General features: G+C 31.1%; 1 protein-coding gene across 2 annotated transcripts in view; it reads left to right on the top strand.

The window, feature by feature from the left end:
* The window catches only part of LOC107438278 (ubiquitin carboxyl-terminal hydrolase isozyme L3), a 59,078-nt gene that overhangs the window by 8,425 nt on the left and 33,650 nt on the right, over positions 1-17,003 (top strand). For both annotated transcript variants that reach the window (XM_087158957.1, XM_087158956.1), the window contains one exon: positions 3,153-3,312. In XM_087158957.1, coding sequence (XP_087015083.1) covers positions 3,153-3,312 — 160 coding nt within the window. The remainder of the gene's footprint in view (positions 1-3,152; positions 3,313-17,003) is intronic.

The raw sequence follows: 17,003 nt of genomic DNA, 5'->3' as shown, positions 1-17,003 counted from the left end.
AATTATTAGGTCTTTATATTCTTATTTTCAGAGGATTCTATAATAGACCAAATGATAGTGATTAAAAAATTTTTATTCAAAATGGAAATATACCCGGGAAAATATAGATCAAATCAAAAAATTTAAAAACTGTCTTGTGTGATGTATTGAGAAACTGAGCAAATGATATCAAACTCAACCCCTCCGCAAAAGTATTTAGTGCTAAATGAGGATCGATTTTGGCGTCATTAATCTGGTTTTTCAAAACATCATACGAGGCAATTCTTATTTTTAACATCAAAATGTATTTCGTAAGTTTTCTACATTGTAAACAATTGTTTTATTTTAATTTTGCGATTACAGAGTACTCTATAACCTGAATTGCAAAGACTTGCTAATTGAATTAAGTTTTTTTTTTTTTTTTCTTTTTTTTTTTTTTTTAAGCACAGAAAATGGGAACTCCCAGTTATAAAATTATATTGTATTATTATCAGTTTTTTCATGTCTGGGCTTAAATTATTCATCCGCTTTATGAAAAAAAGAATTAAAAAAAGCGTTCCTTTCAAATAATATGTTATATATACTACTCATACACTGACATCAATATATGTTACTTCTTTAATATTTTCCGACATTTTTTTGTCAATAAAAATAAACAAATCCAGTAATAGGCTTTAAAATAATAAAAGGAGTGCAATGGCTGGTTGATACGAATTCCGCACCCCGTTCGCACTGACCACTGCGCTGTCGTAAATTATCCTCAGTGTAGACAGATCATGGCTCCTTGCTGTCATGTTAACCGTGGGAGGTTTTCCTCTCCATGTAACGTCAATTCGGGTTAGTTCCATCAAAAAGGGTTCCAGGAGTTCCTTTGTCTTCCGGATTGGGTTCAAAATTTCAAGGCTACGGCGTTGAACATTCGTAGTCATAAGCCCAAAAATTGGGCAGACTGTTCAATGATGGTTATAAAATAAAATAATAAGTATTCTAAGATGAGTGCATAATTTTCCATAAACGCATATGCTTTAAATTTTTATGAGCTATCGCAGTAACGAAAGTATAAATTGATCAGGACACAAAAAGATATAAAAGCAAATTTGTCCCTACTTTTAATTTTATAAAAATAACACTGTCCTGATTCACAAGGACTGTTACAGCCCTGCAAATTGGATTTAATTCTAATTTTTTCGAATTTAATTATTTTTGCATTATAGAAAAGATATTTTTTTGATAAAGAGAATTTAGTCAACTAAGTATTAATCATACTTTCCTGCATTTTGACGCATTCGTATAAAGCAGAGGTGCCAACTTGTTCCGGACAGCAGATAAATATTTTAGAGGGGTAGCCTTTTAATGTATGATTCTTGATTTGGTAAATTCGATTTAAGTTCTTAATCACCACTACTTCCAAATAATTCAAAGGCTTGTTGTTATATTGTTATAGTTAAGCCGTATTGAGTATTTTTAAAAGTTAGGAAAATTAACCTAATGTCTAAAAATTTTAGTTTGTAGTCCTTTATTTAAAAATTCGACAAAATACATTAAAAAACGGTAGAAAACGACCGGAATAGCCTGGTTGGCAGGGTGCTGAACTCACGTTCATGAGAACGGAAGTTCGAATCCAGCCGGCTGAAGATTCATCGTGAAGTAAATGGTGACTGGTGTACGGGTCACTAAGTCCTACATGTTCCCATAACAAACTATCTTTCTGGGAGTACTGAATTGAAGATTGATCGTTCTCTTGTTCAGGTCAAAATATCAATCTATGGATGAAAGAACGGATGTATGATTGGGTTCCTCTCGAAAAACTGGTGTGACGTATGGGTGTGCAGAAGTCGAATTCTTGGCCAGACATGGCCCCTCTAGAAAACAAAAACAATCTTAGCCTCAATATCTTATTGGCCTACGACAACGGTAGAAAACTAGAAATTAAAATTTTTAGATTCTTCGATTTATTTTGCCAACTTTTTAAAAGGCTCAACACGACTTACCGATACTTGAACCGAGGTTGATTACGTAGTACCTGCCCATCTAAGCTGACACTTCACTCCTTCTTCGATAATAGTGACAAAATTAATGGCTTACCTGTAACAAAGAGGCCTATAACATAAGCCGTTAAATTATTTAGAAGTGGTGAGTCAAAATCTCATATAAATCGAATTAACAAAACCAAGAATCCTACTATGAATACCACCACTCGAAAAGATTTATTCGCTGCCCGGATCAAGTTGGCATCTCGGGCATAAAAAATGTTGCAACAGCCATTCAAATATTTTGTAAGACCAAAATGTGTTTTTGTAAATGAAATACCTAAATTTGGAAAGAATATGTTCGAAACATATACAAGGGTTAAAAAAATATGGAAACACTTCTATACTATCTCAATGTAAACGATTTATCTTTTGCCAGCGAATGTTTTGGAAACTTTTACATAGCAAAACTGCTGACACAGTTTGAGAAATTACGCTAGAATCTTTTTAGAAATGGTGTTATTTTTACCGTTGTAAATTTCTTTTCATTTTCTACATCACCTGTCGAAAAATGCATTCTCTAAACATTGGAGATAATAATCAAATGATACCTTGTTTCACATAACGTTAATTAAATATAAAATACATTAATAATTAAAAAGTGGTAGCAAATATATGTCTAAAAATTTGTTTAATTTATGAATATGATTGGGTTTTGTCTTATTTACTTGTCAACCACTGCAGATTCAATTCTCAAGTATATATGATAAATTTATCTCAATTGTTTAAAATACAATTTGGGTTCATGCGCAAAACTGATTTGTTTTACTTATAAAATCCCGCGTGGAGGTTTTCTAATGTAGGAGGTGCTGGTTTTGTTCGACTTTTTATAGACATTAGGTCACACCATTTCTGAAAGCTTCAAACATTATCTTTTAAATTGTGCCAACAGTTTTACAGTGTAAAATATTCCAAAACATTCACTACTAAAGGAAAAATTGTTCACATAGAGGTTGTCTAAAAGCATTTCCTTATTTTTGTCCAACTCATGTACTTCTTTGTGACATTCCCATCATATTGCTGGTCAAAAAGTTAAGATTACAATATGGGACAACCTACATAAGGCATATATTAGTTCCATATGTACTTTTTAAATTTTATTGACGCGGATACGTTTTTTTAAAACATTTTATTACGTTTTAGCATGACGAGCATTGTAAGAGTGAGCAAGAAGCTATCGACGCAGAAGGTCAAGTTGTCAGCGATAGAGTATATTTCATGAAACTGGAAGCAAATAATGCAAGTGGGACAGTCTCTCTTATACACGCTGTTGGTAACGCTGCTGACGACGAATTAGAATTAAGTAAGACTTTTAGAAAATTAATTGACACATTCATTTTACTACTGCCATGTTTCCATAACATATTTTGGACAATATTTCGACCAGGTTTGGTTTTATATTTGCTTCATTATTTTTTTTAATTAAAAAAAATTCTTTCAATTGTTTTCACCAGTGTATAAATTTAGCTACCACATTAATCTGTTACCTCCTAGTATCCTCACTTGATGACAGCTCAGCTCTCATTTTCAAAAGAGAAAACCTGGTAGAACAATTCTTTCATAATTAGTAATTTTTATAATTTTCAGGTGGTAGTTTATTAATTGTGATTCTTGGTTTAATAAATTCAATTTATTAGATTTTAATTTACCGCTATTTCTAAATAATTCGTAGGCTTATATAATTTACCAGTTCAATGTGTTTAAGTTCTACGCATTTATTATGTCTTTCTCCTTTACTCTGAGGCTATGTGGCTACTGTGCACCTGTGAAGCTCGGGGGTAATACCTCGAAGGGAGGCGAGGCAGTTTGCCGCAAAACCTCTTCTCTATCTTAAACTTGTTCAATCTCACTACTTCATTTTAATTTTCTCTCAGTAAAAGATACTGAACCCCAACTTTCACCTTTCAGTTGCGCTTCGGAGATTTATTATTTATTTCCACTCAGATGAATTAGTTAGACCCCCTAGCGGGGCTGATGCTAAGATAACCATCACATATGAGTATGAGTAGTTATGTCATACGGGATAGGGGCCGCTAAGTGGCACAGGTGCCCAATATTTGTAAATAAAGTATAATAGTTATGACATGCTAAACCTTTTAAAAAGCAAGCAAAATTAGTCAAATATTTGCAAAATTTAGTTTGTAGTTATTGACCGTTTTTTAAATTATTATGGCGTGTCCGGAGAAGTTGGCTTCTCTGAGCATGTACCGTTTAATTAGAATCTTCAATCATGGAGTAGTGATTTATTTAAAAATTGCTCATATAAGAAAACACCCACTTTAATTAAATATTAATATGCTACCACTCTTTTAATAATAGCACTTTTAACATCTTCGCACCAAAAAAATAAAATTTATATATGTTACCCATGTAATAAATTTTCCAGCAGAATCAGCAATAGTTTGCCAAAATACTAAAGTGGTAATCATATTAAGAAACTAACAACTTAGCCTATGCCCTAATTTCCTACCACTTTTTCAATAAGGTGCTTTTTGAAAACTGCTAAGTAGAGTAGAAATGCAACCACAGTGGGAAATAAGTCATCAAAAGCTTATTTCTGGAACTTTTTTTTACTAAATTAAAAAGATAAATTAGTAAGTAAATTATAAGTATTAAATTAAAACGATAAATAAATGACTTAATTGATTTTGGATTTTTATTTTAGTTTGACGAGCATTTGCGTTGATCAAATTGCACCATTAATCTAAGTATTTATATTTTGATCATAAATTATATAGACTGGCAACATTTTTAAAACTAAAATGATTGTCACATCGAAATTACAAGGTTGCAACGGGCGACTTAAAGTGTAAAAAGTAGTAGAAACTCAATTTTTATTTATTTATCATCTCTTTAATTATTCTAAAGGCAACTACCACTATCAAATTTAAAACGAAAGCAATCTTTGTAATTATTATCAATTGTTAACTAAAAAATATATGCTTTCCAAGTTGCTAATTTTAATCTATTCTTCTTCTTGAATTTATTAGTCACCATTATTTGCATTTTCTACCACTTTGTGCAATAGTGAACTGTTAACATCACAGCCAAGTGTGGCACAAACTCCATATCTTTAAGAGAAATAATTGATATAATTTATTTAAATTGTGTCAACAGGTATTAACACTTATTTAACATCTAATTTGTTTACAAAATTTTATCTATCACAGAATATATCTGATTTGATTTTAGAAATGATATTTATTTTTTAAATGAGGTGGTAGTAAAAAATTATTTTTTTTTCAAAATAATATTTTAAATTTTTTAAATAATGTATCTATTACACAGCAAAACAACGTTTTCCCTGCTACATGAGTTTTTTTGAACGAATTATAAATATTTTCACGATTCTGATTTGAAATGAAGTCTACAGATTCGATTTCTCTCGACAAGATACAAATTTTATGTTGTTTAATAACATATTCCTAACCAGAGCTGTTTTAAATTTACGCAAATGAATACTAAGTGTCCCCACTTCTCTGCTACGTCAGAAGTGGTAGGGAAAAAAAGCAACAATACGTTTGAGATTATGATGCAAAACGTTATTGTAAGAATTATTGTAACTTTTGCTACGCTTTTATTTTAAGAATTATTTACAATAAATTTACATTTCATATGATACTTTGACATTTCTCTTATGTAGTGGTGAGAAAATTACTAAAAAGGAAAAATACTGAACTAAAAATAACATAGAATAAGTTGCCACTTGAAAATACTTTTTTACAAGGCGGAGCAATTCGGCATCTCTGACGATATCCTAAAAAAATTATTATTTCTTCATTTCGGTTTTTTTTTCTTCACTGATGTTCGAAAAGATATTAAAGATTAGTCAATCTAACTTTAACTATTGTTTCTTATAAATCATTCCTACCACTCCCTACGTAGCAGAGAAGTTGTTTGGGGTTATTTACTCTTGTTAATTTTAAAACATCCCGTTGAGGAATATATTATTAAATTGACCGAAAAGTGTAACTTGAAAAGAGAAACCGATAGCAGATTTGAAATTAGATATGTTCATAAATCACATGCAATGGAAAACAAAAGAAAAACAATTCTTGAGTACTATTGTCATAATACAGTTACAGTTCATAGCGCACAGCACGGTATTTTTAAACATTATCTTTTTAAATAATATTATCCAATAATATTAAAAGTAAATTCTGTCATATGTGTCACCCGAATACTGTTTGACTTTCGAACATTTTCGAAGATTATTTTTAGCTTCCAATACACTAGAGAACAAAAGATAATCGATAAGTCATTGGAAAATACCATCAAAAGAATGTGGGTCAAGGCTTTAGACATTTTTGCTCATTCATTTCATATGAAAGATGACAAATCGAACGACCTTTTTTTTTTTACGTAACTATAGAACATTAGAAACGCAAATTTCTAAGCAACATATTGGAATTGTTTTAAAACATTAACTTATTTTTTATTCGAAAATAACATTTGAAGATCGAGAGACTTTTAACACCAGCTGAAGCAATTAAAACAAAAATTGAAAATAAGTAATAATAAATCGTTTTCCTTTTCATTCAAATTCTAAAGATTTCTCATGCATGTCACCATTAATGACTGAAATATGAAGAATGTCGACTTTCACAGGTGAATGTCAACAATACAGTTTTGGTAAAAGTCCGAAATATTTGCTATGTCCGATTTTAAAGCAAGCAGGGCCATTAAAATTTGTCTATTTTTTGCAAATTTAGTTTATAGCTATTTACAGTTGTGGCCAGACGAGCATGCCATGTAAAATTAGCGTGCATTCAACGTGCAAATAACTATGATTTAATCCTATTCATTGATATAACGCGAAAAGCGGAACTTCGTACTTTCTGAGAAACAATTGAGTGAGAATTGATGCATAAACTAAGCTAATAATTTTTAGTGGTGGCTTAAAATTAATATTATAGTTTTGAAAAGTTTGACCTCGATATTGTATTTTTTAAAATACATATTAGTTTTAAAAAAATTTTGCTTTTAGATTATTTCAGATCAAAATAAAAATATTTATATTTTTATAATTATAACGCTTATACGAATGTTCTTTCGCAAAGAGAAATGGACTAGTAGAGTAACCAGTATTATCGATTTACCAGTCTTAGTTAATTTTGGATAAGGTTTTTATTTTCATTTTATATTTTTTTAAACCAACATTTTATAAAGCTATACACAGAGAATATGGCACGTAAATTGTATATGTTTTCACTGTAAATGTGCTCTGTCTTGATTACACAAGAATCTCATAAAAAACCAGACAGTTTTGCTACTTTATTTATTTATTTTTCTGGAATAAAGCGACTGTCTATCTTAAAGCATACAAGCTCCATATAAAACAGTTTTTTTTTACCAATATTTTCTTTTTTTCCGATGTATAAACAGCCCCGGTTGCTATTTTAACCCTTTCCGGAACGACAAATTTCAATTGAAAGTTTTAGTCTGGCAGGACATTAGCAAGCGTGATCTTAGACACATCATACTTAGTGAAGCGACGTCTTTTGGCTCTTTGTTGTTTTAAGAAGAGTGGTCGCTAAATGTTTAAAAGCAATTAGTTATACATTACTAGTGGTCTATAACATTTGTTGAATTAGGGTTTCTAGACTGACTACACTGCACGACAAAATGATATTTCAGAATATGTTCGTGCCAACATAACCAACATGAACAAAGATTTGAAAGCGAAATTTTACTTTTTAATGCAACTTAGTTAATTTTTAAAGAGAATAAATAATGCAAATTACAATGAAAAATGTGTTAGAAACATATACTTCATCTCATCTTTTTTTGCTAAAGACATGACTGAAGCTAACACAATTATTCATCTTCAAAGGCTTTTTGCCGCAGGCTTATCCTAAAAGTTAAAACAAGATTTTTTTTTCCTCGTTAATTTGAAATGATCTTGAAAACAAGAATGCCAACTACTCCGCTTTATGCAAAAGTTTTAATGAATTGGTAGTGAATTAGAAAAACTTATATAATAACTTATATGATAAAACTTAAATAATAAAACTGATCTAATCAAAGAATGAAACTGATTTGCAAATTCAGAAAAAGACAAGTAAGTAAATAACATTTCAAGTAATAAATAAAAATAGAACAGCGTTTGAAGCTGCTAAATCCTAATTTGTTTTATTTTAATTTATAAAGTCAGAAAAACAATTCTAACAGAAAACAAAAATTATTTTAAAAAATTATAAAAATTTTAACATATGTGCGTTAACACATATCTTAAAATTGTATAACACATCTATCTTAAAATCTTTATAATTTTTGTTTTCTGCTGAAATAGTTTTTCTGACTTTATAAATAATAATAATAATAAAACTTAATAATAAAATAGTAAAAACTTAAATGGTAAAGACTTAAATAGTAAAACTTATATCATATGAAAACTTACGTCTACTCTTTAAAAGACTAGCCGCTAGATAAATGCAATAAAATTGTATTTCGTAAGATACTTTGAATTTTTGATATGTTGTGATAAAAAAAATGACTTAAAATGGAAAATACTAAACTAAAAATAACTTAAATTTCGATACCACTAGAAAATACTTTTTTACAAAGCGGAGCAAGTTGACATCTCTGAGAATATTAAGACTTTTGAATAACTCAAATACATAATATGAAAGACTTGATAGGTATATTGTGATATTTTCATGTACTAACGAAATTTTTAAAAACACTTCCTTCATTTTAAATTTTTTATCTTTATAAATATATAGAGAGAGAGCTTCCATGTTGACAAGTTTGTCTTTGGGTTCTAAACCAAGTTCGCCCTTCATCATTTATCAAAAAAGTGCTTACAAATTTAAACAATAAGCTTTAGGTTTTTATTCTCGAACATGATTTGCCCGCTCTGAAGAGGTTGACAGTAACTTAATATTTTAACCCGTTGGACTCTGATTTATTTGAGACCAAGATCTAGTGCCTACAAGACATCTCCTCGTACGACTTTCACAGTGTTTGGCTGTGGTGAACTTTTACACAATGAAATTTATGCCTAATCAACTTTGGACTGTTTAGTTTCGATGAATCATTTAGCAGCGCTTCGCGCCGAATACTGAGATACTCTACATTTCCAACATTCCAACAACAGCTAAATCAGAAACGGGCAGTAAGTTTTTAATTAAAGATGATTCATTTTTTTATTTAGTGGATTATGTACCTACTAAATCGAATGTGATACTTACTACATTACCATTCATAGGATATGGGAGTAATCAATACACTATCACCTTTTCAAACAGTCTAATGTCAGCACATTTTTGACACCACTTTTTATTTATTCAAAATAAATACGTGACGAGTCTCGTTCGTAAAATGATGACATTTTTGTAATATTTCGTGTGTTAGTATTTCCCAACGTAACTTCACTTGTTTAAACGGGATATTGTTTTGAGTATTTTACTTTGTTGTAAATTTAACGATTAGAAATTTTATTTTTAGTAATTTGGTCACTATGTGTAATCATTTTAAATAAATATATTATTATAATTGGGCCATGAAGCCTTTAACTTTATGAATTAATATAATGATGTTTTTTAATTGAAAAATAGAACATCAGACAAATAGCAGCATGCTATTGCAGTGACATTCCCGACTTCAATAGCGTATACATAACCTCATTTTCCCCATACCAGCATGGCTCAAGTTATACTTCATATTCTTACGTAATGTTCTTGTCTGCATATAACTACACAATCAGATCTCAAGTTCTCGATTAACACTAGGTTTACGGACGTTTCTTATATACCTATCTCTACGAACACGCGTCAATTTGACGCATGAACGAATACATATAGCAACACTTGCAGAGATGCCAACTTGCGACCAAATATATATTTTAAAGTGGTAGTTTATCAATTGTGATTCTTGGTTTAATAAATTCAATTCAGTAGATTTTTATCCACCACTATTTCTAAATAATTCGTAGGATTATATAATTCACCAATTTATGTATGCAAAATTTACTTAGTTGTTATTTACCTTTTTTTTTTTTTAATTATTTTGCCGTGACCGGAGCAGTGTACTATACTACAAGAAAAAAACTGAAAATATGAGATATTTATTTATGAAATATTTTAGTATTTAATTTTTCAATACTCGAATTAAGCAACAGAAACCTTCCAAATCTGACACTCTAACATCAATTGATATTCAGCGTTTATTCTTTCTATTATTGCTTATCGGCAGCAGTTGTTTGTCGCTTGTTTCATTTGAGATAACGACATCGGATAACGGATCGAAGTATTGTCGGTACCTATTTATTAAGGATGTGATGTTTGCATGTTTACTCAAAATTTTGTCTAAATTACGATAGCGTCAAATTGACGCATATCCGTAGAGATAGGTATACCACAAAGAGAATTTCAATATTTCAACGCTTTTGAAGAAAATGGACTTCAATATATATTTACCTCGATCAATGGATAAAAGTCATTACAAGAGATAAAATAAAAATTCTAACGGGTTTTGTAATTTTCCTTGCAAAACTCGAAATGCGTCAAAATGACGCGTCACGTAAACCTAGTGTTAATAGAAAGTTTTTTTATATCTCTAAATAGATGTATATGTAACACAATTATGTAAAGAAAAGTTACATACAATTACGTCTGTATTCTGGTAAGTGTACACGTAAGAAGAAATAGCCAACATTAATTAAATAAATGAAATTAAATTATTAAAATTTTTAATAACAGTTATTTTTTATCTGCTTTTAAATTTAAGTATTCTTAAGCATAAATTATTCGTTAGCAAATAAATAATAAAATAAACTAACAAACAATTTTTATAATGGGAAGAGTAAATATGGCATCAATAATACCCCTCCCCACTCAGTGCTACACTGAAATGGAAGTAAAAAAAAAAAAAAAAAAAAGGTTGTCATGACAACGAGAAAAAGCATATGACGCTTTCCAGTCTCTAACACGAGACATTAAAAGAAAAAAAAATTAAGCAAATTTCTTAGAGGTACGAATAATCAATAAAATAGCCGTTTTATGGTATTTCCTGGAATTTTATGAAAGGCATATATCAATCGAATAAATAATTAAGTTGGCAGTCACAGTTTTCGCTGTCATTTACAAGCCATGCTAAATATTTTTTTTATGCGGTTATTGAAACTGATATTAATATCGTCCCTAACTATGTCTAGCACTGATGAAAATCGATTCCATACCAAAAGCACTTTAATATTCAGATTTTCGCTCAATTCAAAGGTTTCAATCTTTCTGATTGAAAACGTTTCAGCAACAAGTTATAATAAACTGATTTCTAATCACGTGTAGAATATATTGAAGTAATTGCAATCTAATTTTTAAGTTTTTGATTTAAAAGTTTCAATTTTTTTTAAAAAAAAAATCCCCTTTTGTTTTTTAATGTTAAATAATCTAATTCCTTTTTTTTCTCAACGCATAAATGACACAGATTGATTTATTAGACATCAATGTTTGCATTGAATAAAAATACAGTCGGACCTCCATTTAACGAAGTCGCTAAATCCCGATAATAAGCTCGTTATATGGAAAATTCGTTAAATCGAAAAACAGCTTTTGGAATACTTAAACGACACAAAACAGGTTTCAAATTCATAAACACTACCCATAATTAAAATAGCAATTGTTACACCTTTATCTTGTAAACTAGTATCTACTATTTATTTTACAAATCGTAACCATATAAAAGAAATCGGCATGGAAAGCAAGAATAGAGCAAAACATTATCCAGTGTTAAACAATCATGCTACATATATTTTCAATCAAATAAAGCAAAATTTATGTATCAAATTATAGTTGCTTATATTATTAAAGTAGTTTTAAACATACATTACCATATGCGTTCTTAAGTTTATTTGCTACAGATAATATCCGTCAAATTTGTCAGAGTTTTTTTGTTTGAAATGCGAACAAAAAGGGAACGGGATTTTACTGCTTTCTCGAAAACTTAAGTGGCTTCGAAAGTCAATTCAAGGTCATATCCCCTGTAAAAGGAGTAACAAGTTAGAAATGTTCTGAAATATTTTAGGGAAAGTGGATCTCAAAGAAAAGTTCGTTAAATGGAAAATTCACTTTGCTATTTGGAAGTTATTTTACGAAGAAATTTCCAAAATGTTCTTAGTCCCTCGAAAAAATTAGCAAAATAGAAAAATTCGAAAAATGAAAGTTCGTTAAATGGAAGTCTGACTGTCTTTCCATTTCGCAATCTAAGCCATTCCAACATTTTCAAAAAGTATTATATAGCACTGCTAAACCATATTTTTTAAATATTCGGAAATCATTAAGTTTTTTTTAATTTTATTTATTTATTTATTTTTGTCGTGACCCCTCTCGAATCACATCTCTGTTTTGCCACCCATGCACTTTGTCCTGCTGTTACAGAGAAGCTAACTGGCTCTACCAGTTAAAAATATTTTTTCTAGTGGTAACGAAATTTTAGATATTTTTAGTTTAGTAATTTTCATTTGAAGTTATCCCTCCCCCACACTACATAGCACGAATTCTAAGTTTCATACGAAATGCAACTTTATGAGAGTTATGCCGTAGTGACACCTTTAAAAAAATGAAGGTAATTAACCTTATTCTGCAAATTTTAGTACTTAATTCGCTACCACTCTAATAAAACTTTTGTAGTAAGCGAAACAGTTGGCATCCTCACTGATAAAGGTATACCACTATGGCAACGAAACGCGTACAAGTTTTTAAAAAAATTTAACTACTTTTATTTTTAAGCGTTTTTTTAATTAATAAAGGGTTTAAAAGCCATACTTTATGATGAGCATTTAAATCTGCATAGGCGTGTGTAGCAATAAATTAATAAGTTAATAGTTCAGTAAATAAAGAGACAAAATTTAATGACTTCGTACTGTTGCCATAATTTTCTGCAACACAGCTTGAAGCTTGCACAGTTTCTAACATTATTTTTAAGTAAATCTTAATGCAGAGATGCCAACTTGCTCCGATTTGTAAAAAAAAAAAAATTTTTCCCTAGTATTAACAAAATCTAAGTTATTTTTAGTTTAGTACTTTTCATTTCAAGCAATTTTTTCCATCACTGCCTATCAAAAATTCAAACAACTTTATTGCTGGTACTTTTATAATGAAAGCGTAATTATCCTTATTACACAAGTTCTATTATTCCATTCGCAACCAATTCATTAAAATTTTAACACATGGCTAAAACTACTAACTAAGTTAGCAATTTTAGACAGATTGTGCTAGATTTTTAAAAGGCTTTGCATGCTTATCTGATTGATTGATTGATTGATATGTGTGGAATCTCGGCGTTAAGCGCGAAGCGCTTCTAACCGATTCATCTATACTGTTTTGGCATTTGGACTAGAGGTCATATGCAGTTCAAAGTTCTAAGTTAGGATCAGATAATAAGTCCATGATGAGGTGAGGCATGAGTTGATTCAGTAGTACATCAGTTGGATGGGGAATTCCCCTGGATTAAAGTTGTGAGAAGATGCAGCACGTCTTGGTCCTTCAGCAAGTCTTTAAGTTCACTGATGAGGCTAACAAGTCTGTGGGCTCTAAAAGTAGCCGTGTCCTTGATCGTGTTCCTCTTTCGACTGGGGCGGGCCTCGCACCCAGTGAAATTTGAGGTGTGGTTTTGCATGCAGTTGCAGCATTGAGCTGGGGAGTCTCGGCTCTTTCTGCACTGGAATGAATAGTGCCCTTCAGCACATTTCATGCATCTTGGGCTGGAGGAGCAGGAGCGTTGGGTGTGACCGAAACTCTGACATCGAAAACACTGCAGCGGCCGCCGGCCGCCGTGGTATTTCTCTATGCTGATCGGGATCTGCTTGATGCTCTCAATATGGTAGATCATCTCGTGATTGGCTAACATTGGCATAACGATGAGGTACAGGGGGAGGGGCCTAAAGGCTTCACCCACTTTCTTCTTAGACTGGACTATTTTCAGGATTTCAATGTTCCGCTTCCCTAATTCAAGGGATATTTTATCTGTACTAAAATCATCAGGAAGGCCACGGATGAGGACTTTAGCATTTTTAACTGGCTGAGCTTTTTCTACTGAAGTGGAAGGCTCTGTGGCTTTGTTGATAGTCTCCTCCGTAGGTTCTGATGCAGTAATAGGGGTGGGCTCCGGCATGAAAAGAGATTCCAAAGGAGTGCAGCTTTTCTGGGTCATGGATGGGTCAACATTTTCTGTAGCTGCGGCAGACTTTTTCTTCTTCTTTCTCTTTTTAGCTGGTGGCTCTTTGTTGTTTCTATTTTGGATCTCAGGTTCAGAGGCTGATGTCTCTTCGTCTATATCCATATTCAGATCTTTACTGGAAGGAGTTGTGATATTATTCGGAACACTGTGCTCGGAAACGGGCTCAGTCTCTATTTCGTTAGTAACACTACTTTCTGGGATGGTCACAGGGATTTCCGCTGTCTCAATGATAGTTGTCTCCATTGTAGTTGAGGCAGTTGACTTCTTTTGACTCGACTCAACAGTTTGAATTGAGGACACCGCTGCGTTAAAGAGTTCATTGTAATATCTACTTAGTGTTGAGTTTGAAATCTCGCAGCTTACGAAGTTCCACGATATCAGTAGTTTGTTCTAGAAGAAATTGTGAGTAAAATGCGTAGTTCATAGATCTGGCCGGTAAAAATCTTTTGTCGATCAAAGATGTCTCATCTAAGTCTGATGTTGGCATGCGGCCGGAAGGGAAAACCTTTCCGCCGCGGGCAGTTCGGTGATACGGCATAATTGCGGAGCAGAGAAAAACAAGTCTTGTCTCCAGCAAGGCTTGAGCTGGTCCCCATGGCCCGGATTCTGCATGCTTATCTGGAAGAAAAAAAAGTGGTGAATTATATAAGCTGTGAATTGTTTAAAAATAGTGGTGGATAAAAATCTACTAAATTGAATTTATTAAACTAAGAATTATAATTAATAATCTACCACTTGAAAATATTTATTGGCTCTCCGGAGCAAGTTAGCATCTCTGTGTATATAAATAAAACTATTTTTTTGGTATTCCATATTAAATTAATTTTTTCGAACCATTTTAGTAACTATAATAATATTAGAAAATTAAAAATTTATTCGAATTATGGATTTCTAATAACGTTGGCTTCACCCAAAGGCGCTACGAACAAACCCAGTGCCTGTCACCGGTGACCCCCATGGCATTCAACGTGTCAACAAAAAGCGAAGCAGTTAATATCTTTTTTAAATCAACCACTATTTTATATTTTTAAAGTTCAACATATATTTTGAAGCTACATCTGTAGGAAAGAATAGTTATTTTGATCTTTAATCGTTTAAATGACAATGTTCCACTCTAATGGAACATTTCTCTTGTTGGAAGTGTTGAAAGCAGATAATTCTAATGTTTAATATTAGAGCGTTACTTTTAGTATATTTTCATATCCACCATTGAATATAGCTATTATATATCTTGTTCTATTATCAACTAGCAATGTTTTGTATCCAAACTAATTCATACCTGCCAACTTTTAATCCCTTCCATTTTCATTTTTCCCAGTGGTATTAAAATGAAGTTAAAACTTCAATTTTAAGCAAACAAATACGTTGTATTTGAGAAAACTTAAGTTGACAACCATGATTTTTTACCGATTTAAAATTTAAGTTTCAGTGCTCCTAGCCCGCAGGGCTATCTACACTTTCATCGAATAGTGAGAAAACAATAAGGGAGGAGAGGGGGTCAGGGGGCGTGCAGGCGTTCTGCATATAAATGAGAAGTTGACAACCATGATAGTAACGCAAATTAATATATGTGCTTAATTTTTGTAGGGATAGTGGTGATCAATATCTTTTAAAAATTAATATTATAAAGGAAAAAATAGTATATAGTTACTACCACTTTAAATATGAAAATAAAATCTTCCGGAAAATCCGGAAGAGTCGGCAGGTATGCTAGTTGCTAATCGGGGGAAATTTTCATTTACTTTTTTATGCGAACTTGCTATTACAGTTTTAATTAAGACAATTTTCCCAATTGCAAAATAAGAACCCAGCATTTAAACGCTTATTTTTAAAAAAACAATTATTTCGCACGCATTATTATAAGTTAAAAATCCGTTAAATAAATATTACTGGTATAATTTAAAAATAATAATAATAATAGCAGTACATAATGAGACATTGTCACTAAAACTGCATTAATGAAAATAGAAAAGGGGAAATTTTCATTTAATTTGTAATGCAAACTTGCTACTACAGATTTCATTAAGACACTTTTCCCAATGTTGCAAAATTAGAGTCCTGTACTTAAATGCTTAATTTTATAAACAATTATTTTGCACGCATTTGCTACTACGTTAAGTAGAAAATCCGTTAAATAAATATTACTGGTAAAATTAAAGAAAAAAAATAGTATTTAATGAGATATTGTCACTAAAACTGCATTAATAAAAATAGATGATGACAGTATAACCTATTTCTGTCCATTAGTCTTAGTAAAAGAACCTCTGAATATCCATTAGAGTGTCCGGTTTTTGCGGATAACAGTCCATTGATTCATTAATCTTCGACTTGCAAAGTACTAAACGGAAAGATGAGCGAATCATAAAAGAATGCATCTGATACGGATAGACAGTCAAAAAAAAAATCTAGATCAACTGAGTCATTTTTTATGAAAATATTCATTTCTAGCGGTTGAAAAAAAAAAAAAATTTAACTATATAGTATTTCAGATATTTGCTACTACGTTTGTTTCTTTAATGTAAAAATTGGATATTGAGTTTTCTGAACAAAGAAGAGAGGAAAGAGACTTCATCAAGTAAATGGTCCTTGTTTGTTACAATAATTTCAGTTTTTGTGGAAGATCTAATCTTTATATTTAATGTGGTAGCAAAATTTATGAATTTACTCATATTTCTATTTAAATAAAAGTAATTTAAAAGGATTTTATCTACCACTATATTTAAATAATTTTAATTTATATATATAACCTACTGATTTTTAATTTAACACTGAGCGACGCAAAATATCAAGCAGTAGAATTAATATTTTATGGAC

The sequence above is a fragment of the Parasteatoda tepidariorum genome, chromosome 3 (genome assembly GCF_982258835.1).
Source record: "Parasteatoda tepidariorum strain Cologne lab strain chromosome 3, Ptep-v5.0, whole genome shotgun sequence".
NCBI lineage: Eukaryota > Metazoa > Arthropoda > Arachnida > Araneae > Theridiidae > Parasteatoda > Parasteatoda tepidariorum.
This window is presented reverse-complemented; position numbering and strand designations above follow the sequence as displayed.